The 27933-nt window shown below is 65.1% G+C and overlaps 7 protein-coding genes across 7 annotated transcripts; 4 read left to right on the forward strand and 3 right to left on the reverse strand.

Annotated features, from left to right (window-relative positions):
• Positions 1-1352: 1352 nt before the first annotated feature.
• On the forward strand, positions 1353-5341 carry EMIHUDRAFT_104854 (hypothetical protein; the record flags this gene model as incomplete). Its single annotated transcript, XM_005763448.1, has 3 exons — positions 1353-2033; positions 3616-3687; positions 4271-5341. The coding sequence occupies 3 exons, from the start codon at positions 1353-1355 to the stop codon at positions 5339-5341; spliced, it is 1824 nt and encodes a 607-aa protein (XP_005763505.1).
• Positions 5342-7477: 2136 nt separating this feature from the next.
• Positions 7478-8581, forward strand: EMIHUDRAFT_214875 (hypothetical protein; the record flags this gene model as incomplete). The annotated part of the gene is made up of 3 exons (XM_005763449.1): positions 7478-7953; positions 8150-8252; positions 8570-8581. The coding sequence occupies 3 exons, from the start codon at positions 7478-7480 to the stop codon at positions 8579-8581; spliced, it is 591 nt and encodes a 196-aa protein (XP_005763506.1).
• Positions 8582-10680: 2099 nt separating this feature from the next.
• On the forward strand, positions 10681-11590 carry EMIHUDRAFT_214878 (hypothetical protein; the record flags this gene model as incomplete). The annotated part of the gene is made up of 3 exons (XM_005763450.1): positions 10681-10926; positions 11080-11193; positions 11561-11590. The coding sequence occupies 3 exons, from the start codon at positions 10681-10683 to the stop codon at positions 11588-11590; spliced, it is 390 nt and encodes a 129-aa protein (XP_005763507.1).
• A 541-nt stretch (positions 11591-12131) lies between these two features.
• On the reverse strand, positions 12132-14296 carry EMIHUDRAFT_214879 (hypothetical protein; the record flags this gene model as incomplete). Its single annotated transcript, XM_005763451.1, has 9 exons — positions 12132-12208; positions 12328-12487; positions 12615-12652; positions 12693-12810; positions 12941-12991; positions 13264-13360; positions 13442-13507; positions 13623-13696; positions 13760-14296. The coding sequence occupies 9 exons, from the start codon at positions 14294-14296 to the stop codon at positions 12132-12134; spliced, it is 1218 nt and encodes a 405-aa protein (XP_005763508.1).
• Positions 14297-16337: 2041 nt separating this feature from the next.
• Positions 16338-18199, reverse strand: EMIHUDRAFT_214881 (hypothetical protein; the record flags this gene model as incomplete). The annotated part of the gene is made up of 8 exons (XM_005763452.1): positions 16338-16450; positions 16530-16749; positions 16812-16865; positions 16907-16987; positions 17445-17466; positions 17546-17610; positions 17773-17906; positions 18052-18199. The coding sequence occupies 8 exons, from the start codon at positions 18197-18199 to the stop codon at positions 16338-16340; spliced, it is 837 nt and encodes a 278-aa protein (XP_005763509.1).
• Positions 18200-18993: 794 nt separating this feature from the next.
• EMIHUDRAFT_465101 (hypothetical protein) lies at positions 18994-22157 on the forward strand (the record flags this gene model as incomplete). Its single annotated transcript, XM_005763453.1, has 3 exons — positions 18994-19610; positions 21271-21350; positions 21885-22157. Exons 1-3 carry the CDS (start codon positions 19058-19060, stop codon positions 22155-22157), a joined length of 906 nt encoding a protein of 301 aa, XP_005763510.1. The 5' UTR covers positions 18994-19057.
• A 902-nt stretch (positions 22158-23059) lies between these two features.
• Positions 23060-24228, reverse strand: EMIHUDRAFT_104859 (hypothetical protein; the record flags this gene model as incomplete). Its single annotated transcript, XM_005763454.1, has 2 exons — positions 23060-24192; positions 24222-24228. 2 exons carry the CDS (start codon positions 24226-24228, stop codon positions 23060-23062), a joined length of 1140 nt encoding a protein of 379 aa, XP_005763511.1.
• Positions 24229-27933: the final 3705 nt, after the last annotated feature.

Here is a 27933-nt window from a genome sequence, read left to right on the forward strand (position 1 = left end):
GAGGTCGCAAGAGCCAAGATGGTGGCGTTTGGACATCCCAACCATCACACAAGACAGCCTGTAGGTGATGGCGGGACGGCGCAGTGTTTGTGGCACTCGGCAGTAGGCACCCGCGGCACGGCCCCGCTGTCGGCTCTCACGGGCTGCGGAACCGGCCCCAGAGGGAGCCGGTCCGGGCGAGTGTGGCAGCTCCTGCGCTAGTATGGGCACCCTCTATCATAGCACTACTGATCCTGGTCATTAGAGCTGCCAGGGATAGCGTCAGGAGCCGGTAGGAGTCAAAACCTCTCATATTTGAGACATCGTGTCCCATATACTCGCACAACGAGCCTCACGCGCGGAGTAGTGCGGACCGATAGCGAGTACGCGCGGCGGCATGCATGATGGGGCGGGTGACCCCCAAAACGAACAGACAGCTAGCGGAGCGCCATCGTTCCCTCTGGCGACGCCTTCGCGCCAAACACACCGTGACGTGGAGGCATGTGGCGGGTCACAGCGGCAACAAATGGAACGACTACGTCGACGAGCTAGCAGCTCGGCGCAGGCAGGGTGACAGAGGCTCAAACGCTGCCGAGTGGGCGGACGACACCATCCCGACGGACACTCCCGACGATGAAAGCAACGCGGAGGGAAGCGACAGCAGTACCAGTGGACACGGAGCAACAGGCAGCGCCCAGGACTCGGAGAGGGAAGATGATAGCGACGCCAACTGTGGACCTGCTACACCAACGGCTACAGCCCCAGCCAGCCCTGACAGCCACCCCTCGCCCGCCACCGACCCTGAAGCCGCACCCGTCGCTAACCCTCGCCGTTCCCCCCGAGTTCGAACGATATGGTCCGAGTATGTGCCGAGCGAGCAGGCGAGGGAGATCGGAGACAATCGGGGAGCGCGATGCGTACTTGCCCTCGCGATGTTGACCCTCCCCCACCACCACTCTCCCCGGACGACGCCGCTCTCGCATCTGCTATGGTCTCTCTCTCGATACACAACACGCTCGCCGACTTGGCAACAAGGGTTGACTCCCTCGCGCTAGGCGACGAACCTGCCCCCGCCCCTCGGGGCGGGGGCCCCCGCCCCCCCGGGGGGCCCTTTGGGGCCCCTCCAGCTGCCCTCCAGGGGGCGACCCCTCCGGGGAGGCCGGCCTTCCCCGTGCCGGTCCTCCCCAACCAACCCCGCCGGCGCAGCGCGAGCTGCCGGCCATATTGAGCGGTTCATCCGCGTCGCGCACTCGTCCCAACCGGGGGCCGCAGACTTGTTCTGCGCGCCAACGGCTGGTGACGCTGTGTTGCCCTTGAGCTAGTCCTTCCCCGGTCGCCTAGCCTCTGCGCTGTCTGGCGAACGCCTGTATGCCATGCGCGCGGACCACGCTTGCGTGCGACCGCCAGACGGCGGCGAGGGGCGGCCGGCCGCGCCCTCTCGCGGGCTCCTCTCGACGCTGTTGCGCGGCGCCGCGGGTTGGGCCGACGGCACCCCGCACGAAGGCGATCAGCATCTCGCCGCGGCGCGGATTTCGAGGGCGCGAGCTGCAGCCGGTCAGGTGGCCGGGCCGGGCGAGCTGTCGCCAGACGACCCGGACGACGACCTCTTTGGGCAGATCGACGCGCTGGTGGCGGCGCGTCCCGCGTGCAAGACGTTTGTCGGCCAGATCGCTGCCACCCCTTGGGCCCGCAAGTTCCTCGTCACCCTGTCCGACCACGAAACGGCGATGCGCGAGGGCGAGTCGACGCCGCCGCACAAGGCAGCCATACCCGACGCCCTGCGGCGCGCGCGCGAGGGCTCCGCGGTCACCGCAGCCGAGGTTACGGCCGATACGAGTGGGACGGCGCTGCTCGCCGGGCCGGGCGCCACGGCCACGCTTGGCCTCAGGGAGCTTCGCCAGGCGGCGGCGGCGGCCGAGGCTCGCGAGGCCGAGGCTCGCGTGTGCCGCCGGCGCACGTCGAGGCCCCGGCTGGGGCTGCGGATGCACGCCAGGGGCGACGGCGGCGGCGGGGCGAGGCCCAACGCGGCAAGCCCTCCACCGCTCGGCCAAGCGGTGCGAGCCGCACTGCATCGGCGCTTGCTCGCGACCGGACAGTCAGCCGCCGTCCCGTCGGCACCGACCGCGCCGTCGCGGGTGGGTAGGCCGTGGAAACTGCGCTGGCGGTGAGCAATGGGCGCGAGCCGCGTCTCGTACGGGTCAGCCATATAGCGCAAAAACTTACGCGCGCACACAAAAAAGCAAAAAGGCCGCACTAATTATGTATGTAGAAGAGGAATCCACATGCAGAACAGAAGATTAAACCGCCAACCGAGAAGACTGCCTGCGGGGTCGGAGGTGCGCCACGGCGTCGCGGCTGGCGGCGGAGGACGGTGGATGACGGCGGAGGTGGGAGCGGGATAGGTCAGGCCGGGGCTATATCTTCCACAGCCTTGTTGACGAGCACTAGCGACAAGGAGCAGCCGACGTTGGCGAGCGCCGCACCGAGCGCGTTGACGACCCGTTCAACCACGGCTCCCACCTGCGACAGCGTGTGTGTGTGTGTGTGTGTGTGTGTGTGTGTGTGTGTGTGTGTGTGTGTGTGTGTGTGTGTGTGTGTGTGTGTGTGTGTGTGTGTGTGTGTATGTTGGTCTCACGTTGTTGGTCTCACGGCGAGCCGAGTTGGACGAGCTTTTCCCCACCGCCACCCCCGCCGAGGCGCTGACCGGCCCAAAGCCGCCCGAGACCGAGTTCTCCGTGGAGAACGACTGCGAAACCGCCGACGAGTACTCAGACGTCGTACTCCACGTCCTCACCGACTCCTCTGTCGTCCCGATCGGGTATCTGTTGAGGCGATAGCACCCATCTTTCACCATCTGCGCCTTCTTCTCATCCTGAAGAGGGAAGAAGGCGAGAAGAACGGGTGAGACCTGGCGGTGTGGAGGGGCGCAGGGAGCTGCGCAGGGAGCGGCGCAGCCGCACCGGAATGGGATCGATCGGCGCAACCTTCAGCCTCGACGGGTCCGACGGGAGCACGCCATTTGCAAGTGGACGCGCAAAAATGGAGGCCGACCCGAGGATCTGGCAGCCGAGCCAGTCGGCATCCGGAATCTCTTCGTCGCCTTGCCACCAGAGCCACTCTCCGCGCTGAGACACACAGCTGAATCCGTGCTCGCTGTAGCTCCAAGTTGGTGGGAGGCTCGAGACTAGGAGGCCCTTGTTGTCTTTGTCCCAGTCCTCGTCAGGCTTATCGGGCTCAAGAAAATCTTTGTTCTGGCAAATTCCCGGGGGGCTGTCGTACTTGTTGGTGCCGTTCCACTTGTTCAGCCATTCTTGTGAGTACTCGAGCAGTCTCCCACGCGGCGGCGGCGGCGGCGGCGACGGCGGCGACACCCAGATCTTACAGAACGCGGAGTCGCAATCCTCGTTGACGGCGCACCTCTTGTGGTTCTCGCACGGCGTACACCCGCCTCCGCAATCCGTGTCCGTCTCGACCCAGTTCGCGATTCCGTCAAAGCAAGTCGCCAGAGGCGTTCCAATGAGGCAAAGAGAGAGAACTTCATCGCTGCTCCCATCAGTGGTGCAGACGTCATCGGTGCACTCCATTGCCGTGTTGTCCCAGCAGCACAAGCCTTCATTGAACAGCTTGCCGTTGCAGGTATTGGCACTGCACGTTGGGTCGTTCGGGCAGGTCGGAGGAGGCGGCGGCGGAGGCGACGGCGGCGCGGCGGTGCACACTCCAGCCCCACAGACTGCAGCAATCGTGATTGCCACCACCAGCAGCAAAGTGAACAACGCTATCGCCCAGCAGAGGGCGCGGCGTGTCGGCCAGGGCGGTTTAGCGTGGTACGAATTTGGTGGGTCTGACGGCGGCGGGCCTCCACCATACTTCTCTGGGTCTGACGGGTCGTCCGGCGGCGACGAGTATGACGGTCCGGGCTCCGGAGGGGAGGGCGGAGGGGAGACTGGCTCGGTCGGCGTCCCGCCTTTTGAAATCTTGCGCTGCAGAAAGGCCAGCACGGCGAGAGCGGCGAAACCACCGAGGGCGGGTAAGACGGGCGAGTCAATCATCGAGGCGTTCCCTACAAGGGCGGCGGTGGGTGGCGGCGCGGATCAGCGAAATTTGGATGGGCGCCGAGATTGGGCGCACGAGGGTGCTCTCCGCTTGCTTGCCGCTGCGCTGCCGTGCCGTGCCGTGCCGAGCACGCGGGGCGAGAGAGAGGCTAAGGGCAGAGATGATGCCTCAGATTGCGCGATTTCGGTGATAGCAGCCCGAACTCGCTTTTTTTCTTTTGTTTGAGTTCTTACAGCAGGCGCAGCGGCGGTACACCGTCGGCGTACACCATCGCAACTGGCTCGCCCTCGCCGACGCCTTCGTCAGCGAGGCATCCCGGCAGGGCGGCCGCTACAAGACTGGCAGGTGCAAGAACCACAAGTGCTGGCGCGAGGCGATTCGGTTCGTCGCAGTCAGCCAGGAGGGGGCTGGCGCCTTCCTGAATGCGATCCCCATGCGGGATGATATGAAGATGGAGACGTGGGCGATGCGCATGACAGTTCAGCGCCGCCTCGGCCTCCCGCTCGATGTTGCCTGCCAGGCGGTGGAGGCGGGCAAGAAGGCGCCAAACGGCAAGCCGCACGAAGAACTCGGCGATGCCGCAATGGTCAACCCGCGTGCGAAGCACGCGACACGACACAAATACCTGCTCAAACGACTCGTCAAGACCCTTCGCTCGGCGTGGGGCATGCTCATCGAGATGGAGCCGACTGCACACCTCAGTTACAGTAACCCAAAACAACCTGACGTGGCGGCGGCGAACATCGGCAAAGGGCATGTGCGCCTCGTTGGCGACTTGAAACTGACGAGCTCGCTTGCGTGCAAGGGTGGCGATCGGCTCGGCTGGAAGGGGGCTTTTGTCGCCTTCGGCAACACCGAGCGGGCGCTGCTCGACTTAGTGTTAGGGCATGCTGCATGGCCGCGGCCGGGAGGGGGGGGGGAGGGGGGGAGGGAGGCGGAGGATGCAGAGGCGGAGGCGGCGGCGGCGGAAGAGGAGGAGGGGGAGAGTGAGGGGGAGGCGGAGGCGGGGGCACCTGTGACGGCCCGCTACGAGAAGGGCGAGTACCGGTTCGCGCGGGAGAAGAATTGCGACCTGCGTTTGCTCGACTTCGAGACGTTCGGCGGCTTCGGGGACGGCGTCCGCAGAATTCTTCGGCAGGCGGCGGACCAGCTGAGTAACAAACTTTCGCACGCTCAGCACCTCGATGAGGTCACATGGACCACCAAGAACTGGCACGGGCTGCAGATGCAGCGCTTGTCTGTCGTTCTCCACACCGCCGTGGCGTGGCAGATACCGAGGCGGTGCCCGGTGCCGAGCGCAGGCTGTTAGGTGTGTAGGTATATAAATCAAGACACAGAGCTCACACAGAATCATTTTAGGTGTGGGGAGGAACAACGCCTGACTGTTTTTCCCCTTCCTACATACATACATACATACAACGGGGATTTATTTTATTACGCGCCAGTGCCTTTTTAGAAAGCGGCGAGGTATGGCGAGGGCGGTCGAGTGGACGGAGCTAAGTGCCCCCCCTTCCCCCCCCCCCCCCCCCCACACACACACCTCGCAGGAATCCTTAGGCGGCTCTCGTGGTGGCAAAATTAAATTCTTTTTGAGCGCCTTCGTTGTTAATAATAATACAGACGGATGGACACTTGCTGTAGCCTAGGTGTAGCCACATGACACGCACACACTCACACCGCACCGCACCCTGCACCCGCGCCCCCCCCCGCCTCGCCTGAGTTGGGAGGAGATTATGGGAAGATGGAACAGCCCGTGCCGAGGGAGAAGCGGAACAAAACGTATGGGAGGTTGAAATCGTGCACCACGCTGCCCGGCGTTTCTCACTTTCCGAAGGAGCACGTGGTCCCCCCCTTCTTCGGCAATCTCGGAGGCGGCGGCGGCAGTCGCTGACCTGGAGCGAGCTACCTTGCTCCCAGGGCCAGAGTGCCGACTGTGGCGGCGATGGCGAACGGAGTAAAGTAGATCTCGAGGGAGCACGTGGTCCAAGTCGCGCTGGCGCGAGGCGGCGCGACAATTGCAGTCTTGCCGGCCTCGGGCAGGGTGTGGAAGTGGGGCTGGTGCTTGTCGTACACGGAATGCGCGGTACGGTGCGGCTCGAACTGGCTATCTTCGAACGTGGGGTATGTGCGAAGAGTGAACTTGAAGGTGCCCGCTGTGAGCCCGCGCTCGAGCCCATAGAACTGGAAGGCCATCAACTGCGTCGCGGCGTCGTCCCCCTCGCCCTGTGCGAGCAGTGTGATCATGGCAGGGTTCATCTCGCCTTCATTGACCGTCGAGGAGAAAGCCAGCTGATCCGGATTGTAGTCCCAGCCGTACCTAAGGTACGGTGCATGCAGATGAAGCAACGATGTGCGGGTGTGTGGTGGTGCGTTACGTACTTCTCGTAGCCGTGCAGGTAGCCCTCGAGCATTGTGCTCGACTTGATGAGCCGGTAGTACGTGCCGGCCCCCTCGTCCCTCTGCGCCACCATCGTTGGAGCAATGTCCGCCAAGCCCACCGTGAGGTTGTGATACGTCCAGCGCCCATCCTCGCCGGCAAAGTCGAGTGAGATGCCTTGGCCAATGCACGGAGCCGTGAAGAACGTGAGCGGCTGGTAGCTGCTAGGCTGGGCCGCGAACGCCAGCGCAATGGAGGCGATGACCAGCATGTGGACTTGTCGCGGCGAGTTACAGAGCGAAGGTTGCGACTGCTCAATCAGAGATGCGGCGTGCGGTGCAAGTGTAACGTGCCAATACTTCCTCCAAACGGAGTCTAGAATTCTTTTCTCACATTGAGGCGATGCTCGAAGGCGACGACCTCGCTCGGAGGTGGAGCGGGGTGGAGAGCAACGTCAGCAAACGTCAGATCTGGGCGCCCGACCCCGCGTCGCTCGAGGCGGTGCGCGACTACCCGAGCGTGAGGGGCACGCCGGCGGCGCCTCCCGACGGCAAGTACGCGGGCGGCACCCTGCGAGGCATCCGCGTGCTCGGGGCGTTCCTCGGAGACGACGAGTGGAGGAAGACGGAGCTCGTCGCGAGGGTCGGACGCGGGCCCAGTACCTCGATGAGGTGACTTGGACCACCAAGAGCTGGCTGGGGCTGCAGAAGCAGCGCATCTCAGTCGTTCTTCACACGGCAATCGCAGAGCAGATTGTGAATGAGCTTGCCAGCGGCGAGGGCGGTCGAGTGCACGGAGCTAAGTGCCTCGCCGTCCTCGCGGGAGTCGCTTAGGCGGCTCCAGTGGTGTACCTGTGTTAGTGCCAGTGCGCGCCAGTCCCGTGCCCAGTGTTGTGCGAGGGAGTTTTATGGAATTTTTTCTAAATAAATAAGTACGTAAGAGCCACATACATTGAATAAAACGGACACACCAAACAAGGGGTGGGGGGGGGTCGAAAAATTCTTTTCTGCCTTGACGGGCCCCGGCCGTCCTTCGAGAGTCTCGCCGGCTCAAACCCCGTGTGGTCGGATGCGAAGGGATTACCAGGATGGCGAGGTGCTCGAGGGCACCACCAGTTACACGCTCGCTTCCGGCGAAGCGTGGGACGACGCGTCCGAGCTGAAACTGACGCTCGCCATCGTCGGCACGCTCTTCCTGCTGCTCACTGTGCTCACTATGTTTGCGCGAGCGGCGGGACCGCCGAGCGGCGCGCGCGCCACCGCCACGCGCGCCACCATGAGAGGCGTGGTGGGCCAGAGAGGCGTGGGCGGGCAGCGCCTGATTGAGGACGACCATGTGCGTTCGGACGACCCCGTGTCATGCGAGGTGATGGCGGGCGCCGCCTCGCCGGTGGCGTATTCGCGACGGCTGCCGCGGCCGTCCGCCGTGCGGGTGGCGGGCTGGGAGGACCGCGAGGGCGTGACGCACTACGTGATCGAGGTGAAGGAGCCGGGTTCCGCGTCTGTGAAGGACGTGGAGGCGCCCACTCGCCGGCTGCACAAGCGGTTCAATGACTTCCGAGGGCTGCCACTCTAGAAGCAGGCTACGCATTCTTGTGATCCAACCAGCGCTTGCGATGACACATATTCAGCTACATTCAGCCGTATTCCGCTGTGGTGGCCTGCCTCGTACTCACGCGGTGCTCTGAATACCCTGCACCGTACCGAAGTCTGCGCCGAGGTCGGTGTGTTTAGCGCGTAGGCTGCACACCGGTGCCGGTGAGGCACTCGGTCTGGCGCTGGCGTCGCCCGCAAAGCTACCGCTCGCACCGCCAGACGACACCTTCAAGGCGAAGCGCGCGCAGGTGCTCGAGCAGTACTTGCGGAACGCGCTGGGCATCCTCGCCTCACACCCCGCCACCGACGCGCTCGAGCGGCTCGCCGCGTTCCTCGACCTCTCCTCCGTCTCGTCGGGTCTTGCCTCGCTGGGACCGCCCCCCTCCCTCGCCTCGCCCTCCTCGCTCGCCTCGCCCTCCTCCTCGGCGTCCTCGCCCGGCCGGCGGACAATCGCGGGCAAGCTCGCGAGCCTAGAAGCGGAAGACCGTAGTCTTGCATTCCAACTAGCGCGCGAGAGGGCACGGATTGATGCTGTTTTCACAGTGCCCGTGCCCCTCGTCGTCAGGCAGTGCTCTGAGTACACTGCAGAATACCGAAGTCCCGCCCCGAGGTTGGCGTATTCACCGCTAGGCTCTCGAGGCCCACCACGCCGCGCTCGCGACTCGCCTCGGCGAACAGTTGCGGCGGCTCCAGCGGCGGCTGGGGCGTCGTTCAAGAAGCTCCGGTGGCGGCGGCAGGCTCCGACGCCGCGGAGCACCGGGGCGGCAGCAGCGGCGGTGAAGGCAAGGCCGCGGATGCGTTGTCGCAGCAAGGCGGTGTCGGTAAGGCCGTCGGAGCGGCGGGCGCGTCGGGGAATGGGGCGATGGTCTAAGCGCTGAGCGCACGGCGGGGCCACACTGCGAGTGTGCAGTCTGCAGGGCCGAAGGGCTGAGTCGTAGTTTATGTGTCGCGCGTTCTGCGCGCGTGCCGTCTCTCCGGTTCAAATATCGCGATCCGTTACGGACAATTTTCTTGCGCGCACACCCGACACCACACCCCGACTTCGACGCGTTCGAGACGACGCAACTCTGGCAACTCTCAAACAGGACCCACCGGCTACTTTCGCGTCCACGATCCCTGCGAGACTGAAAACGCGCAACATCGTCAGCACACAGCAGTAACGAGACTCGCAGAGAGACACGCGTACGCGCTACAGCTCTACGCGTGGCGCCTGCAAGTCAAACGTGTTTTTCTCGTAACGCGAATAGCTCTAGTCAATAGTCGGGCACCCGGCCGTTGGCAAACCTCGGTGCGCACCGCTCAAAGCAATTCGCCTGGCCATCGGCGAATTCCATGTCACCATCCTCTCCGCACCTTTCTCGCCCTCGAAGTACTGCATCATCGCGCACCACCCGCTCAGCACCTTTCTCGCCCTTGTAGTAATGCACCCGGCCGTCGGCGAACTCCATGCGCACCTTCCGCTCTGCGCCTCGTTCGCCTCGTAGTATTTCAGCAGGCCGCTGATTATGTGGTACTGGAGGGCCACCACATCAACCCTTGCGGAGGTGGCTGAGATTTGCGGTGCCGCTTACCACCATCAGCCGTGCGTGCTCCTTGTGGTAGGCGACAAATGCGCCACGAAGAGAGTCGTCGAGCAGACGGCCCGCCAGGTACTCAATGCGAGACAAGTTGACGTGCTTCTCACGCACGAAGGCGCGAACTAGAGCGTGGAACGCGGTGAGGCCCCCGTCGTGGTGTACGTGACTCGTCACCCGCTCGAGCGGCTCGTCTGTTACTGGACAGCGCGGCGAGTCGTGCTCCCGAAAGAAGGCGGCGCGGAACGCCTCAACGTCGGCATGGACAGCGAGTCTGCAAGCGTTCGCAAAGCGCTGCACCGGGCTCTTCGTGCGCTTGGGGTTGAAGGGCGGGTCGGCGGTCTTGCGTCGTCGTGCGCGACGACGGGCTGGTCCCGAGGGCGACGATGTTGTCGAGCAGGATGCGGATCGCGTGTGTCCCTCGAGGACCCTGCAGCACCCCACAATCGCACGTAAAGAGCAGCGGGACGGGGAGGGTCGCATATCCATGTTTCAGGAGCGGCACACCTCCGAGCCGTGGGCTCTAGCAGGTCGTAGCCCTGCACGCTGCACCATCCATCGGGGGGCACGTCACAGTGGTCCACGTGGAACCAGCGCGTCTTGGAGCACACGTTGCCATACGCGGTGCAGGTGAAGACGTGCGCAACGCGCAGCTCGCCTGTGTGAGAAGCGGGGGTACACTCCGGTCTCACATGGGACGGGATGCATGTGTGCGTTGTGCTTTCTCTCGGCACCTGAATTGAAGGCACGCCCACACTCGTGGCATGCTGTCCGCTTGGACGGAGCGACGTCGACCGTGTGGTGCATGCGTGGTGCCCAAGGATCTGACGACGGTGCACCCTTGTCTGAGTCCGGTGCTTGCAGCGAGCAAGCATTGTCGGTGTGCTCAGCCTCAGGAGGGAGGCGCTCAGGACCGGTCGCCACCTCTGCCGCGCCGACCGCCGTCGTGGAGGCCTGCATCCAGCGCGAGGTGACGACGCGAGACTGAGAATTCTTTCTGACGCCGTCGGCGGCCTGCCGCCGCTCTCTGCCCTCTCGGCGGCCGCCACAGCGAGCACCCACCCGCAGCCCGGGGGCCACGCGGCCGGGCACCACGCCTTCGATGGCGGCCTCGCCCGCCATCGACCTGCGAGAGCCGCTCGCGGCTCTGTTCAAGCGCGCGGGCGTCGCCGACAGCCTTTACCGCAGGTATGAGGGGCGGCTCGCGGAGCTGGGCGTTGGCGATGCCGGCGACCTCCTCGAGGAGGTCGCTGAGAAGGGCATCGGCTCGCTCGACATCCACGACCGCCAGGCGGAGAAGCTCCGCCGAGCTCTTCTCGGCCTGCGGGGCTGGGGGGACGCAGCTGCGGTCTTGGCATCCCTCAGCGGCTTGTCGCTGGGCGACACCCCGGCTGGGGTGGCGGCTGGCGATCAGGCGGCTGGTGGCGGGGCAGCGGCTGGCGGCGAGGGCCGCGGCGGCGCGCGCCCCGAAGAGGCGGACGGCGGTGCCTGCGACGCGCAGGCCGCTGAAGGTGGGTCCGGAGGTGGGACCGAGGGATCCAGTTTGGACCCCTTGGAGCCCGCGCTGCCGGAGAGCGGCGATGGGACGATTGCCGCCGCGGGGGGGGAGGAGGAGGTCGAGGGCGGGCGGAAGGCGCCGCGGCGCCGCCGAGGGCGGCGCGGCCGTGGCGCCAGGGGTCGCGGCACACACACCACCGTACCGCGCCGCGCGCACGCCCACCGCCCCCGTTGTTTTGCGTTGAGGGGTCAGCGCGATCCAACTCACAGCTCTGGGCCGGCGCGGGGGCCCCAGAGGGTGTCCATGCGGGGGGGAGATGGGGTCCCATGGCCCGCCGCAGGCGCCGATTTTTTTGAGTTTTTTTTCGCGATTTTTTACTTGTTTTCATGGGAATTCGGCGTACTTGCGGCCATGCTATCACGCCTTGCGACAGCCTGTCGGCGCAGCTGACCGTGCCATGATGCACAATTGATCACCTGCATAGCTCGCGGCCTTAGTATCAAGCATTCAGTGACGACCTGATCGTACGGCCAGTAGGAAGGTGTCCTTCCAGCTGCGTGCACGCTTCTGGCGCAATGCGCGTCACCTCGGATTGGCTGCTGGCACTCTCGAGGCTATGCCTACACAGCCTCGCGCGCATGGGCAGTCAAGAAGGACCGCGCACCTTCTCAGGACAGCGCCGGTGCCTCTCTCTTGGACCGGCAAACTTGGTGGTCTCGTGTCACCAATGTGGGACCAGTGCGGCATCGCGCCATCGACAGCTCTGAACTGCGCCTCACCACTGACCGGGAAGGCCGCCAAGTGGGCCAGCACAGGTCGCACATTGTGGCAGCAGTCAGCAGTGCATGGCTGATAGCTAGAGCAGCAGCGTCAGGATCGCAGGGTCGGATCGTGTCAAGCCTCTCGCCCGGCCGGCCGCGTGCAGACGTCGGCCCCTGTCTGCTGTCTGGAGTGATCTGTCGGCGGTCAGTACGACCGATCAGGTCGGAGTTTTCTGGTGGTTGGAGGGTCTATCTGTATGTACTCCTCGAGATCTCTCCAAATCTGCCCTCTACTTAACCGTACTTAATCGGGAAGTTGGTGCTCTGAGCGACTCTGAGCGCCGGAGCCCCGTTTCCAGCCCGTTTCCGCACTGCGGCGCGGCGCACGGTGCCTCCGGGGGGCCCCGCGCCGGCCCAGAGACTCACAGCACTCTGTCAGCAGCTCCGCGACTACTCTACATTCAATACACTTCCTAGACGCACCCATCACTGACATCGGCGCTTCTCCTGACGGCGCCGCACTCGAGCACGGCCCGCACCTCCTCCGCCGCCAGCGGCGTCTCGCATGCGCCCGCGCGGCTCACGCAGAGCGCACCCACTGCCGCGCCCCACCGCAACGCGGTGGGCACGTCCGCCGGGTCGCGCAGATACTGCGGTGAGGAGGGGCACGGTAAGAAGGAGAGCAGGGCAAAGTAGCGAGACAAGTACGCTTCTCCGCACACGCAAGGGGGGTGGGGCAAACGCCAGGCAGCCCCTCGCATCTCCACACCGAGACACCTGCGCGAGGAAGCCGGCGGAGCAGGCGTCGCCCGCGCCTGTTCACAGCTGCGCCCGTCACCGGCGCCTAGACTTCACCGCGGCCCGCCTCGCAAACGTCGCCCGCGCCCGTCGCGTCGACAAACGCCTCCACCGGCGCCGCCGGCACCTCCCACCGCTCGCCGCCTCGCCCAGCGAGAATACCGCGCCCGCCGGCCTGCTCAGAGGAGGAGGGGTGGAGAGACGCCGTTCACGGCGTCGCGAGAGGAGAGCGCCCGCCGACCTTGACCACCACCAAGGTGGAGATATCTCCCCATATCTCCCCACATCTCCCCATATCTCCCGACCTTGACCACCACCAAGGTGGAGGGGTGCCGCGCCGTCAGCTGGTCGATCGCCTGTCGGTCAACAAGTAGACATCGGGCGCGCGGGCGCTCGTGCGCAGCTCACTCAGGGCGAGGGACTTCAGCACAGCTCCCACGCCGCGAGGCTAGCACGCACGCACATGGCGAGACGGCCTTTAATGAGCCCGTTCAGACGAGTGTTGTCGAGGCTTGGGCGATCGCTGGGCGTGGCAAGTGCCGCTGGCGGTGCGCGCCTTGCGCGTCTTGCCTGAGTGTCTCAACTGACTGATCAATGAATGCTTGACTCACTCACTACCCCCATTCACCTCCTCGGCGGTGGCGACGGCGGTGGGCTCGCCGACAGAGGCGATGCCGCACGCCTCTGCCTCGTTTGGCAGAAAGACGTCGAGCAGCGGCAGAAGACTACACGGCGCGGATACACCCAGTCAGGGCGTGAGCACAGTATCATCGCGTAGTGTCTTCGGAGTACCCGAGTGTGAACACCCGCTGTGAAGCACCTCCCTTTCCGCCTCTCCCGCCCTCACTGTCTGCGATGTGACATTCTTGTTTCTGATCGACCTCTCTGTACACCCGCGCCACGAGTGCGGCGGACTGCAGCGGAGTGCGGCGGAGTGCGGCGGAGTGCGTGTGTCCTCTCGAGTGCTAGTTTGGAAGACGAGAGGACCCCATCCCCCCATCTAGCGGCGGAAGCCGGCGCAGGTGGCCGCCCTCGCCGCTCCACTTGCCGGAGCAGTCGTGCTGTGGGTCCATGGAGAGCAGCGTGCCGCGCGCCTTGGTTCACAGCGGGGGGTGTGAACACACGGGGTGTGGAGCGGCCATGCCATGCTCACTCCAGCGTGCCTTGAGTGCGCGGAGCAGGTCGAGCAGCGCGTCGTCGTGCAAGCCGACGCAGTTGAAGTAGCCTCCGAGGTGCACCAGCGCCCACGACTCTGCGAGCAGCTCCGCCGAGAAGAGTCCTGTCGTGACGCGGTGCACGGTCTCGTAGCAGGAGCACATCGCGCGGTCTTCGCTGCCGGACAGGATGACGCAGCACGACTGCGGCACGCCCGGCAGCAGGCGGAGCGTGCGCGACGGCGACGTCAGGCTGTCCTCGGCCTCGAGCGTGCGGAGGTAGTGCCGCCCAGGCTCGTCGTCGCCGACGCACGAGTAGAAGAAGGCCTCGAGCTCGCAGCCGCCGAGCGCTCCGAGCTGCCGAGCGGTGTTGCCGCAGGCGCCTCCTGGCAGTAGCCGCACAGAGGAGCAGGCGACGTCCGTCCCCCAGCAGGGCAGCGCGCCTACGCCGCCCACCTGAACGTCGACGAACGCGTCGCCGATGAGAGCCGCTCGGCGAGTCGCCATTCCGGGAAAATGGAGGTGCTGTCCCTGGCGCTCGACTCGAGCGAACTCGAAAATGGAGGAGCAGGCCGTGTTCGCGGGATTGTTATTCTTCTTTGTATAGGGCCACCGGCCGTCACCGAACACGCAAGCCACAGCTGTGAATGAATAAATTCGTCTCTCGAAATACTAGACACCAAGGAAGCGCCCTCTCCCCACCTAATCACTCCTCGTCCGAGCGGCTGAGCTCGAGAAGCTCAAAGGCCGGCTTGGCGACACAATCAATCCGTCAGAGGGACAGATCCGTGAAGTCTTCGCGAACATGTCAAAGGCCTAAGGAGCTCTCGTCTAGGCCGAAGGCGAGGCTCCCTCGCCAGTTGAGGATGGACCGCCCGCGTGGTTCGACGACTTCAACGACAACTTAAGAGTCGGCGAGCAGCTTTCGGTACTCAGAGCGAAAGAGCCATACGGTGATAGGTACCGCCGCCGAGCCCACAACCAATGCGACTCCGGACAGCTTGTTCCAAATGCCGCCAATAGACCATACGAGTATGGCACAAGCAATGATGAGCGATACTACGCCGAACCAGAGCGTGAACTTCCGCACCGTCATCGATAGCGCACTGAATCGCGCGTTTTGTGCCGCCGAATTGTTCTGGCGCGTGCTTCTCCCAACAACCATGTGGATGTAGTACACTTCGAGAAGCGCAAAAGTGGTCGAGAAGAGGGAGAGCGCGGCAGACACGGCCAGCAAGAACTTGACCACATCGGGACCGGGCACCCAATCGACAAACAGGATTGCACCGACGGCACAACCAAAGTTGAGGGACGATATGATCGGCATCGCGCTTGTGCCCGTAGCCACACTCACCATCTCGTCGACGCTGATCACCCTTGTATCGTTTTCTGGTCCGAACGCTGCAGGACCTTCCTCCATGGATGTCGGTGCTGTCGGTCTAGCCCCAGCCGGCTCCGATGCGTCTTGCGGTGCAGCTGCCGCTCCTCGCTTGTTACACGAGCTTGGAGAGGCAAAAGAATTTTTCAACAAAAGGCGGTCGCACGACACGATTCACGCGACAGGTGAGGCGCGGGCGACGGCTTCCTCAGAAGCCGTCGCCCGCACCACAGGAGCAGTCACACCACTCCCACTCCGGCGCCCACCCACTCCCCAACCCGACATCCCCACCCCACCCCACAACCCCGCCCCACCGCGACCCGAGAAACCCCGCCCCGCCCCGCCCCGACCCGATCCACCCCGCCCCGCCCCGCCCCGCCCCCCCCACCGGACCAACCCGCGAGCCGCTCCCGGCTTCGCCCCCCGCCCAAGCCCCACCCGCGCCTGCGCCTGCCACCCGCGCCGCCTCCCCCACGCGCACCCACGACGCAAGCCGCCCGCCGCCCGCCGCACCGCCGCCTCGCCCGCCGCCTGCGCCTCGCCCGGCCCTCGCCCAGTCGGCAGCCCCAGGCAAAAGAATTTTACAACCTGCTCCCTCGCACAACAGTGTGTGTGTGTGTGTGCCGTCCTCCCATCCCTCCCTTGGGTTGTCTGTTTTCTTTCTTTCTTTCTTACACTGGGCACGGGACTGGCTCGCACTGGCACTAACACAGGTACACAGGCAAAAGAATTTTACAAGCACTCCCTCGCACAACACTGGGCACGGGACTGGCGCGCACTGGCACTAACACAGGTACACCACTGGAGCCGCAAAAGAATTTTACAACAAAACTCCCTCGCACGACACTAGCCAAATGTGAGCGATCAAAACTTGAGTTGCATTCTCTTGTGGTATGACGTATGTGGACAAAACATCTTTCTCGTCAATGGAAACCGACGGAAGCACCATCCCTCCCTTTAGTTTTGCCCTCCGCTCTATGCACTGGTGAAGGACGATCCACATAACTCACCAGACAAAATTCAAAATTTGAGCTAAGATTTGGGTGGGGTTGAGCGCGTGAACGTGAAAATCGCCGATTTGGCGCGAGTCGTCGCGCCTCTCGAGTCGCCACGCTGGCAACCGTGCCGCCCGCCGATGATCGTCGCGGCCACTCTGGCGCCGGCATCGGCTCAGCCACCGCACGGCAACGCGACCAAGCGCGGGCGGAGCGTGGTGACTGCCGAGGTCGTGAAGCCGGCCAAACGCTTGGTTGCAGTGGCGGTTGCACCGTCCCAGCCCGTGCCTGCAACGGTTGTCGCAGCTGCTAAGCCTCGCGCCTGCGTGGTTGCGGTGCGCAGCTCCGCGTGCACGAGCGTCGCCACCGCGACGCGGGAGGAGCAAGCGGAGCGCCTTGAGCAGCAATTGGAGCGGCTCCGCGAGGAGCAACAGCGCCGCCGCCAGGCAGAGCAGGCTCGCGGGCAGGTCGTGCACCAGGCAGTGCAGCTGCGGGAGGAGGCTGCTTCCGCCCACGCCGCTGTTCAGGCAGCAGCACGCTTGCTGCCCAGCCACTACCGCGAGGTATTCCTCCGGCGGTGTTCTGCCCTGCGGCCGCAGCCGAGCAGAGTGCCGCGGCTGACTCTCGAGCCAGCGCCGCCAGGCAGCACCCGCCCGAGCCCATCCGCCTCGGCCGCGATCACAGCCTGCTCGGCCGCCTGGTCCTGGCGAGACGAGCGCCCGCCAGACTGCGGCGAGTCCGCACCGCGTGCACCAGCGACGCGAAGATTCGCTGCCACTGTTGCTGCTGTTGCTTGGGCGGCGAGAAGCGCCGTGTTTGCGGCGTCTGTCGCGGAGGAGGGAGGGCGGTCCGGCGGCGATGGGAAACGACGGCGTGGCGGCGGCGCAAGCGCGTTCGGTCGCGCGCGCCCCGAGGCCGCCGTCGTGGGTGCAGCGTGCGTGCCTGACTGAACTGCTGGGCTCGCGCTTTGCCCAATGCGCAGCGGCGGGTCGGCGTGGCTACTATGCACACGCCTAGTTGGGCCTCAGATCGCCCGACCGCGTCCCGGTGCTCTGTGGTCGGATTTGTGACGCCGCCGCACCGCGCCGCGGCCGGGGGCCCTCCGGAGGCCAAGGATGGCCGTGACGGACCGGGACGAGATCTGGGAGGTTCAGTGTCAGTGTATATATTGTAGAGACCAACCATGTCCACAATATCTCTCAGTCTAGCTAAGCCTGGGAAGGCGATGCCGGGGCCTTACAGCAGCTTGATGGGGGGGAGGAAAACGGAGGGCAGCGCCGACGGCGCTCTGATTCGACTTTTTACTTCAAACAAAGACAGTCGCACGCGCCGCAGCGCGGCGCGTGCGACTGTCAGGAGCGGATCCGTCAGTTAGTCGTGTACGGAGCCGCCCCGGGCTCGGCGCCGTCTGGCGAAAGCGCACCAACGTACTCGCACATTCTCTCAACCTACGCTCGAAGCAAGGCGAGGCGTGGCGCCGAGGTTGTGGATGTGCAGAGGGAGCCCACCGTGTCTGTGTGTGTGCGTGCATGTGTTCTTGTGTGCGTCGGGGTGCGTGCGTGCGTGTGCGTGGTTGTGTGCAGGATCTCAGGTCAGGAGAATCCACTCACCACGGCTGCGTCCCGCTCAGCACCGATGGAGGCGAGGGCGCTCGCGCAACGCTGCTGACGCCACTCATCGCGGTAGCGGCACTCGATCAGCAGCTGCGCCGCGTCAGAGCGCTTGGAGACCGAGCTGAGGCCAACTGCGCAACAACGTGCGGACAATGTGTGCGTGAAGCGGTCGATGCAGCTAGCATGGTGCGCGCGGCCTGCTACCAGTGCAGTACGCCTTGATCTTCCCATGAAAACACAGCAAGGCTGCTCCGCTCTCTGATTGCTGTGCGGCACCTGCGCCGTCGTGGCTGATCTGAGCGAGAAGTGCGCCGTCCTCGCCGCGGCCGGCGCTCAGCCGAGAGAGTTCGTCGACGCAGGCCTTGAAGGCGACTAGCCGCCGCGCGTCGAGGCCGGCCGGTCGGTCGACGTCGGGGCGTGGCATTATGCGTGCATGTGCTGTGTCTTCGACTCCTCGCCGACGTTGCCGGTCGGTTACAACAGTCCAAGAAAAATAAGTATTTAAACAAGACAACTCTCTCTCACAGCACACAGGCTCGACACAGGTGCGAACTGGCGCGTGCTAGTACTATCACCGGCACACCACCGGAGCCGCCTAAGCGACTCCGTTAAGAACGGCAATGCACTTAGCTCCGTGCACAATGCCGCTGTCCCCGCACGCTAGCTCGTTCACCGTCTGCCACGCCACGGCGGTGTGGAGAACGACAGACAAGCGCTGCATCTGCAGCCCGTGCCAGTTCTTGGTGGTCCATGTGACCTCGTCGAGGTGCTGAGCGTGCGAAAGTTTGTTACTCAGCTGGTCCGCCGCCTGCCGAAGAATAAATAAGTATTAGCCGACGCCAAGTACTCCAAACTCGTGAACTAGCCGGGGCAGTCGGAGAAGGGGCAACTCCGTGCACTGACGGTCGGCCGTCAGAAAACACGCCTGCGTGGATCGCGTCACACCAATCCTCGCTGCCAAACGCGGCAAGGATATCACCTCGAGAACCTCGAGAACACTCTGGTGGGCAATTTTTTAATGCCAGCTGGCGCCAGCTCCAGCCTTTCGTCATGCGCCGCCGCCCCTTGGCGCGCGTTTGGCGCGCGTTCGGCAATGTCCCCACGCAATGTCCCCACGCAATGTCCCCACGCAAGGGCAGTTGTCCCCACGGTAGTAGAAAACTACAGGTTTTCACGTAACAAGTACACACAAAGGATATCCTCAATCGAGCCGGCCTCTACTCCTCGCGGCCAACGCCGCCAAATTTTATCCACCTAGCCCGCCGCCGCCGGAGCCCTCGCGATGGCCTCACGCTCGCCTGCTGAGCCGCCTCCGCATTCGCGGGTGACACCCGAGGGCCCGGCTGCGTGGCGCAGCGGCTGGCGTTGGGCGGTGCTCGGCTCCTTCTCGTACCTCTCCGCTTCAAACGCCTTCATGTGCATGGACTTTTCGGATGACTACGGGCTAAACGAGCGGCTGCTCCGATCCGGCGAGGCTGACGTCGCTCTCCTCTACTCCCTCTTCCTCCTCTCCGTCGTGCCTGTGATGCCGCTCGCCGCGTGGGGAGTCGTGCGGCATCACTGGAGCACGGTCGCGTTCGCCAATGCGCTCAACGTCGCCGGAGGATGGCTCCGATACCTCGCTGTCGTCCGCTCCTCGTATGCGCTCGCGGTCCTCTCGAGCCTCGTCTGCGGCGGCGCGGCGGCGGTCGTCGTCTGCTCCTTCACTGCCGTCTCTGAGCGCTGGTTCCGCCCTTCGCACCGCGGCTTGGCGACCTCGATAGCGGTCCAGTCCAACTACCTCGGCTGGGCGCTGGGCTCGCTCATCGGCGCGGGCGAGGCGGGCGAGGCGGAGCGTGCGAGAGCAGTGTTCGGGTGGCAGGCAGTCGCCATCTCTTGCTGCTTGCCTCTCTGCCTCTTCCTCTACCGCGACCGCCACGCCGCAGACCAGCAGCAGCCCGACACGGCAGCCGAGATGGAGCCGAGACAGAGCCTGGATTGAGCCGAGATAGAGCGCCGGCGCGGTAGCCGAGGTGGCGCCGAGATCGCGTCGAGATAGGGTCGAGATGCAGCCGAGATCTCGCCGAGATGCAGCCGAGATCTCGCCGAGATGCAGCCGGATACGACCGGCTGAGCTGTGAACCTGTGAACAGCTCGCCTCCTCCACCGCCAGCGCGGCCGGCGCCCCTAGAAGAGGAAGACGATGCTTGGATCCGAACCAGCGCTCGAGAGGACACGCACTCTGCTGCATTCGACACCTATTCTGCAGTCTTCACTGCATTCGCCTCTCTCGTCCTCACGCGGTGCTCTGAAGGCGCTGCACAGTACCGTCTTCCCGCCCTCATGCTGGCGTATTCACACCGCAGGCCGGCGCCGCCGCGACGAACGCCTCATCCGCACTCCGCTCGCTCGCCAGCAACGGCCCGTTCTGGCGGCGCGCCGTTCCCTACGCGGCCATCGGCGGGAGATAGCCGGGAGATAGCCGGGAGATTGGCGGGAGATTGGCGGGAGATTGGCGGGAGATCGGCGAGATTGGCGCGAGATTGGCGCGAGATTGGCGGGAGATTGGCGGGGTCTCCGCTGCACATCTCGGCCACTTCTCCGCGCTGCATCTCTCTGCCATCTCGAGGCCGCATCTCGAGGCCTCCACGAGGCAGACCTCGGCCGCATCTCGGCCATATCTCGCCCGCATCTCGACCAGATCTCGACCGGATCTCGACCAGATCTCGAGGCCATGCCTCGGCACTATCTCGACCAGATCTCGACCAGATCTCGACCTCACTAGGCGGGATCGGCTTCTCGGTGCCGTCGGCACAGGACGTGCTGTTCGGGTGCAGCCGATCTCCCCACATCTCCCCGCATCTCCCCGCATCTCCCATACCTCCCCACATCTCCCCGCATCTCTCTTCACAGCTGTCCGTGTGTGAACAGCTCTAGCTGCTATGGCGCGGGCAACGCTTGGTCTGGATTCGACACCGGCCACACAACCGTCACCAACCTCTCCTTCATCCTCTCCGGCGAGATGCAGCCGAGATGCAGCCGAGAGGCAGCCGAGACACAGCCGAGAGACAGCCGAGAGGCAGCCGAGAGGCAGCCGAGGTGCAGCCGAGAGGCAGCCGAGAGGCAGCCGAGAGACAGCCGAGGTGTAGCCGAGGTGCAGCTCAGATGCAGCTCGGAGGCAGCCACCTCCCTCCTCTCGGGCGTGCGGCCCGGCCGCATCTCGGATGATCTCGCGTGATCTCGCGCGATCTCGCGCGATCTCGGCCGCACAGGCGTGCTATGCGGCCTGTGCCTCGGCGCTGTTGTCCCGCGGCGGTCGGCGGAGGCTGTCGTCCTCGCCCTCGCCCTCCTCGCCGCGCTCTCCCTCACCGCCCTCGCGCTGCTCTCTACGCCTCACGTCGCCCCGACGCTGCCCCCCGCGACCCTCTTCCCGCTCCTCGCCGGCCCGATGCTCCCCCCCCAAGACGCGGAGCTGTGAACGGCGCCTCTCTTCACAGGGGCCGCTGCTGTGAACAGGTCTGATGGCACTCTCGGGTATCGGCACGATCGGCTTCATCGGCCTCGCGCTCTCCCGCGCAGTCGAGCTCGCTGACGGCGTCCCCGAGGCGCCCCGAAAGATCACTATCTCACGCCATTGACCCGCCACAGTTTGGTAGATCTCGGCTAGGTCCGCCTCCGAACTCGCTCCACACGCCTGCCGGGAATAGCTCGGCTATGTGTCCTCTCTCTCTCTCTCTCTCTCTCTCTCTCTCTCTCTCTCTCTCTCTCTCTCTCTCTCTCTCTCTCTCTCTCTCTCTCTCTCTCTCTCTCCCCCCCCCCCCCCCTCTCCCCCTCTCTCCCTCTCTCTCTTTCTCTCTCTCCCATCTCTCGACCATCTCTCTCCCATCTCTCGGCTGTCTCTCGGCTGTCTCTCGGCTGTCTCTCGGCTGTCTCTCGGCTGTCTCTCGGCTGTCGCTCGGCTGTCGCTCGGCTGTCGCTCGGCTGTCTCTCGGCTGTGAGGCGAGTGCGCTCCCCTCCCCCTCTCGTGCGACGACACATCCAAGCCATGTCCGGGAAGTGTCCCTCGCCTCGGCTGCACCCCCCCCCTCCCCCTCCTCCACCCCCCTGCTCCCCTCCCCTCTCCCCCGCAGGCGTACGCCGTCGGCGCGGTGGAGATGCTCGTGCAGGGCTTCGGCGGCGGCCTCTCGGCGCTCTCCGCCTCTTGCACCGTCGGCCTCGCCGGGTGCGTCGCCGTGCAGTGGCTGGCTGTCACCGCCCTCGCCGCCGCCTACGGCTGCCGGCCGGGGAGGCCGTCGGCGGGGGGAAGGCTGGCAGCGGTGGCGGGGGCGGTGGTTGGGGATGCGGCGCCGGCAGATTCGATGCGCCAGCCGCTCGCGGGGGGCGACGCGGCGCGGGAGAGTTGAGGCTCGTCTCGGCTTACCTTACCTTATTCCGGGGCCGGTGTGCGGGGAGCGAACCTTAACGACCGCCCAGAAGCTTTCTGAGCGAACCAATCGGGCCAGGATTATCAGCATATGTCCCCTCCACAACATCGTGGGCGTTTGAGCGGTATTTGAGGAGTACCGCCACTCTGAAGTTCGGCCGGGTGGTCTGCAGACCCCCCCCGGAGCAGCAGAGGCTCCGTGGGGTCGCAAAGTCGACGCTGGGAGTCCCACTCGTCAAACCATCGCAGCACCACGCGGTCCGCACGTACCTCCCACATCCCCTCCACCGCTGAGAAGGCGCAGATAGACCGCCGGGCCGCGTAGTCGTCGTTAAGGAGCGGTTTTCGGAGCCGTACGAAGAGGGTCCCAGACGGGCGTACATGCGGTTTTTCGACGACCACACGCGATGTGGTATCTGCTTTTTACTAAAAACGGGCCGCCTAGTGCGACATCACTAGTACAACACGCAACCACACTGAGAGCGAAAAAATTCTTTTTTAGCGTCGTTACCACATGGCGACGTACCCGTCCGTCCGGCCCGCCGTCGGGTCGGACGATCGCCCCACCTGGACCGCACCGCGTCGGACGACGCAGGCGAGGTCACTGCAAACCAGCGCATGCGCGTTGGTCTCGTGTCAAAACTCGTTCGCAGTGTTGAGCAATGTGCGCCGCACTACCTCAACTCTAAGATAGATACACATCATATCTGCTCTCGGTGAGGGGGCGCCCCGCGACGCGCGAGCGTTGCTGCTGGTTATTATATAAAAATCTGATGTGTCCGCGCCCCTTCACTTCCCAGTTCCCTCGGTCGATGCCGTCTGCTCCGACTCAAACATAATCTACCGACTCAATAATCTACCGACTCAAACATAATCTACTGACTAGACCGGACGCGGACACATCATCACTGGCTCGCGGCAGTAAGGGCACTCTCGCATCAGCTCAGAGCACGGCCCGCAAGCACACAGGTGCCCGCACGGAACCGCAGCATGCGACTTGACTCTCGCGAAACACACGATGCACGTGGTCTCTCCCCCCATCGTGGACTCTGGGGCAGCTGGCCGCCCCGTGTCGAGGCCGGCGTCCGCTAGCGAGACGGCAGCAAGCGGCTCGGTGGCTGACAGAGGCTGCTCCGCCACCTCTCCCGCCTCTGGCCCGATCAAGCGCTCGATGGCGCCGACCCGCTCCTCGAGGCTGCCCTCGGTCGCCGTGCCGAGGCTCGCCTCCAGCCGCTCGACACGCCGCTGCAAGTCCCCGCCGCCGCCGGTCGACTCACTGCTCACCGCCTCCTCGCACCGCGACACCCGACGCGCCAGCGCCTCCTCCGCATCCGCCTCTGACCGGCGCAGCGCCTCTGCCAGCTCCGCATCCTCGCGCAGCGCCGCCCGCTCCGCCGCACCCGCTAGCTCTGCCGCCTCGCGCTCCGCTCGCCTCGTCGATTCCTGCTCAGCAGCCAGCTGCGCCGCCCTCTCCTCCTGCGCGCGAAGCTCTGCCGCAGCCCGCGCCCTCCGCTCCTCCTCGAGCGTGCAGGCAGACGGCGCCTTCTTGGCCTTATTGTTCTTCGCCTTGGCCTCCATCTTGGCCGCCGTTGCCTCCGCCGCCTTTGCGCGCCGCCTCGCCTTCTCTTCCTCCGCCCTCCTGTCTGCAGCCTCCTTCTCGCGCCGCGCCGCCTCTGCCTGAGCGGCTTTGCGCGCCGCCGCGGCCGCCCGCTGCTCCTCTCGCTGCGCCTCCTCCGCCGCAAGCCTCTCCGCCTCCCTCGCCCGCAGCATCTCCTCCGCTGCCGCTCGCTCAGCGGCCAGCTTCGCCTCCGCCTCCGCCGCAATGGCTCGCCTCTGCTCCTCCAGCGCCGCAGCGTCCGCCGCCCGGCGCGCCTCGTACGCCGCTCGCTCTGCTTCGCGCTGTCGTGCCGCCTGCTTGCGCTCTCGCGCCGCCGCCGCCTCCTCCCGCTCGCGCTGCTCGCGCCGCCCCTTGACCTCGAGCGCCTTCTCGGCCGCCTCCGCCTCCCTCAGCGCCGCTGCGTGCTCTGTGAGAGCGCGCACGCACCAGGCATGGTCTGTTTCAGGAGCACTGGCGGCGTCGGCAGTAGCTAGCACCCTGGCCGCATCCTCCTTGGCGATCTGCAGCGCGGACCTGCCGTCTGCAGAGCGAGCCTTTGCATCTGCGCCAGCCCGAAGCAGGCGGAGCACGACGGCGGGGTGGCCTTGGATGGCGGCGCACATCAGCGCGGTGACGCCGCCGCTGTCCTGCAGGTTGACCTCAGCGCCGTGCCGCAGCAGCAACTCGACCACCCGCTCGCGGCCTTCTTGGGCGGCGACCATCAGCGCGGTCCCGCATTTGCCGTTCTGCTCGTCGACATCTGCGCCGTGCCGAATCAGCAAGTCGACCACCCGCTCGTGGCCGTCGGTGGCGGCGGCTATCAGCGCGGTCCAGCTGCCCTTGCTGCTCTGCTGGCTAATCTCAGCGCCGTGCCGCAACAGCAGCTCGACCACCTGCTCGTGGCCTCTGTCGGCGGCGCACATCAGCGCGGTCCAGCCTTCGCTGCTCTGCAAGTTGATCTCCGCGCCGTGCCGCAGCAGCAGCTCGACCACCCGCTCGTGGCCGTTGCTGGCGGCGAGCATCAGCGCGGTGCCGCCTTGGCTTTCCTGCAGGTTGACCTCCGCGCCGTGCCGTATCAGCAAGCCGACCATTCGCTCGTGGCCGTGCTCGGCGGCGGTTATCAGCGCGGTGTAGCCGTCGCTGCCCTGCAGGTCGACATCAGCGCCGTGCCGCAACAGCAGGTCGATTACCCGCTCGTGGCCTTGGTTGGCGGCGAACATCAGTGCGGTGTAGCCGTTGCGCTTCTGCAGGTTGACCGCCGCGCCGTGCCGCAGCAGCAGCTCGACCACCCGCTCGTGGCCTGCGCCAGCGGCGCGCATCAGCGCGGTGCCGCCGTCGCTGTCCTGCAGGTTGATCTCCGCGCCGTGCTGCAGCAGCAGCTCAACCACCCGCTCGCGGCCTTGGCCGGCGGCGCCCATCAGCAGAGTCATGCCGCTCACGCCGCCGCTTTCGTACGTCGCGTTGACCCGCCCGCCGCTGTTAAGCCACGCCAGCACCGCCTCCTCCTCGCCACGCTGCGCCGCTAGCACGGCCGCGTCGGAGCAGCTCAGGGATCCTGCGCGCCGCGAAGCGTTGCGCCGCAGAGCCGGCATTGTGCTGGCGCAGTCCGACGGCGTGCTCATCTTCTCGCCGAGGCTGCCGCCGCTAGCGCCTGAGCTCCCGGGCGGCTGAGCCGGCCGCTGCGCGGGCCGTGGGGGCGCAGCGTGGGGCTGGGAGCGGCCTGCTCCGTGCTCATGTATCCCAGCGTCTCTAGACGATGAAAAAGGATCGGACGTCACTCCAAGTCACGCAAACCTCGACAGGGACGTCGGAAATCTCCAACTGGGATGAGTCAATTCATTCACTAGAATGACTAATTTACAATGTTCTTCAGTCTGCGGCCAGGGCGCGCTCGGGCCGACCTGCGGCCGTCGCTACGAGCGGCGGGGCTCAACGCGGGGCAGCGCGCCGACGACGTCGAATGCGCCGCCGTGGCATCGCGGCGCCGACGACCAGGCTCAGAGGATGACCCCGGGTAAGCGTTCCCGTGCCTCGACAATTGCCGCTGGTAGGCGCGCCGCGCCGAACCATGGCGGGCGCGCCGCGGCCGCGCGCAACCTTCGTCACAATGCCAACCGCGCGCGGCCGTCGACCAGCAAGCACACGCCTCGACTCGGACACAGTGTTCCGGGGGCAAGGGAGAGGGGCTGGCTCCTAGCCCGAGAGGGGAGCTTCCGAGACCCACTACAAGACCACGCACGCATCATCCCGCGGCCTGGCGGTCGGCGGGATTGCAATCAGTCTTCGCGTGCCGCCTGTCGTTCACTCGGGCGCCTTGGGCGTCGGGGTGGCGAGCAGGGGACGCAGCTCTGAGCGCCCAGCGACGCGTGCCGGATGGAGTCCGGCCGCGGGTGACTAGGGAAGTTCGCTCAGGATGTGTGGCAGTCAGTTTGGCTAAGTGTCTTGTCTTGTGGTTCTGTGTGTCGCTCCTGTGTGACCGTCATCGCCCGTCCTGCGTCCACCCATACCGCGTTGGTGTCCAAGTCGTTGGTCGGACTGTGTTTCGCCTTCCCATCAATCAATCAATGACTAGAACGCAGCCCCGAGGGCAGATCCTTCACCCTGTTGATGGCAACACTTGTTCTACTTGAGCTGGAGTTTTGTGTTCTTGCTGGAGCCGAGCAGGATCAACAAGTAGTAAAGGAGTGATTAACTTTGTGTGTTCGGATGCGAGAGCGCACACAGTGATTCTCCTCTATTTTCTTTCACATTATGATGGTTTTCCACAAGCTCCTGTTTTTCTTCTTTCCCTCCGCTGGTCCCATCCAGCGTCGCGGACTGGCAACTGACGCACGACGGCACATTAGAGAGCGAGTGCATGGCCGCGGTGAACGTCAGGCTGACTGTCGGACGGTGCCGCCGCGGCGGGCTACCTCCTCTGGAAGGGCTGGAAGCCTTCCTACAACCTACATACATACATACAGCGACAACGACAATACGCGCAGCGTGGCGATGACTCTACTCGAGTGAGAAAAGGTTGTATGTATCCGATCTTTTGGTATGTATCCGATCTTTTCTTGCCCTTTGACACAGCGAGTGAACAGCGCCTTCCTGGTACCCAGCGCTTCTGACTGTCGTTGCTGTCTCTCCCTTCTCGACTGTCTAAAGAAAGAAAGAAAAAGACACCCCCAGGGAGGGATGGGAGGACGGCACGCCGCCACCACTCGACTGTCTGTGCTTGTGCGTCTTGGGCGGAGTTAAATTCTTCAGTGAACAGCGTCTCTTCACACTCGAACTGTGTCCAAAAATCCATCTGTACGTAATGTAAAGATATGCACACCTCGCCAAGCCTGGCCACCGCCGCGCTCGCGCTCGCCGCTTCCCACGCGGCTGCCCAGCCCACGAAACCGCCGGTAGCCGCCGCCTCTCCGCTGCCAGCGTCGCCGCCTCCGCTGCCGCCGCCGCCGCCGCTGTCGCCACCTTTCACCTGGGGGGACCTCGCGCGGGGCACTCCCGTCCCGAACGGCAAGCACTGCCGGTTGGCGCCGGGGGACAGTTGCCACGATTTTTACCCCGACAAGGGGGGGGGACGTTTCCATATGTGCGTTTACGACGGGGGCGCGGATTGCGAGCCCCTCCCCGAGGTGGGTGGCCGGGACCCCCATGCAGAGTGTATAGCCCCGGGTATCCCCCCAGAGTGTATGTTTCCCCCCCCCCCCCCCCCCTGTCACCTCCATGCAGAGTACCCACCACCTTGTGATGCGTGTGGAGAAGTTTACCTCACCTTGCCTTGAGCGCGCTCCTTACCTTACCATAGGTCTCCGGCTGCTTCCCGCCGCCGCCTGCCGCACCACCGCCGCCCGCCGCGCCGCCGCTGCCCCCCGCGCCGCCGCTGCCCGCCGCGCCGTCGTGCGCCTCTCTCTCCGAGTCGGAGTGCCGGGGGCAGGGTCGGGGGGCCCAAGCTACGCGAGTGGAGATAGTGCGGGTTACTCAGCAGTCCTGGCGAGCGTACCTCTGACTCCAGTCGCCGCTGGACTCTAGGCACACGACGCTTGCGAGTGGGGCCGCCTTAGCTAATTCGTGGTCAGTAATTAGAGCTGCTGGACTTTTAGGCACGACGCCTGCGAGTGGGACAGGGGCGCGCAGGCAGCATCCCCCCCCACCTAGCTGCTACCTGTCG

The sequence above is a fragment of the Emiliania huxleyi genome, assembly GCF_000372725.1.
Source record: "Emiliania huxleyi CCMP1516 unplaced genomic scaffold EMIHUscaffold_63, whole genome shotgun sequence".
In the NCBI taxonomy this organism is placed as follows: domain Eukaryota; phylum Haptophyta; order Isochrysidales; family Noelaerhabdaceae; genus Emiliania; species Emiliania huxleyi.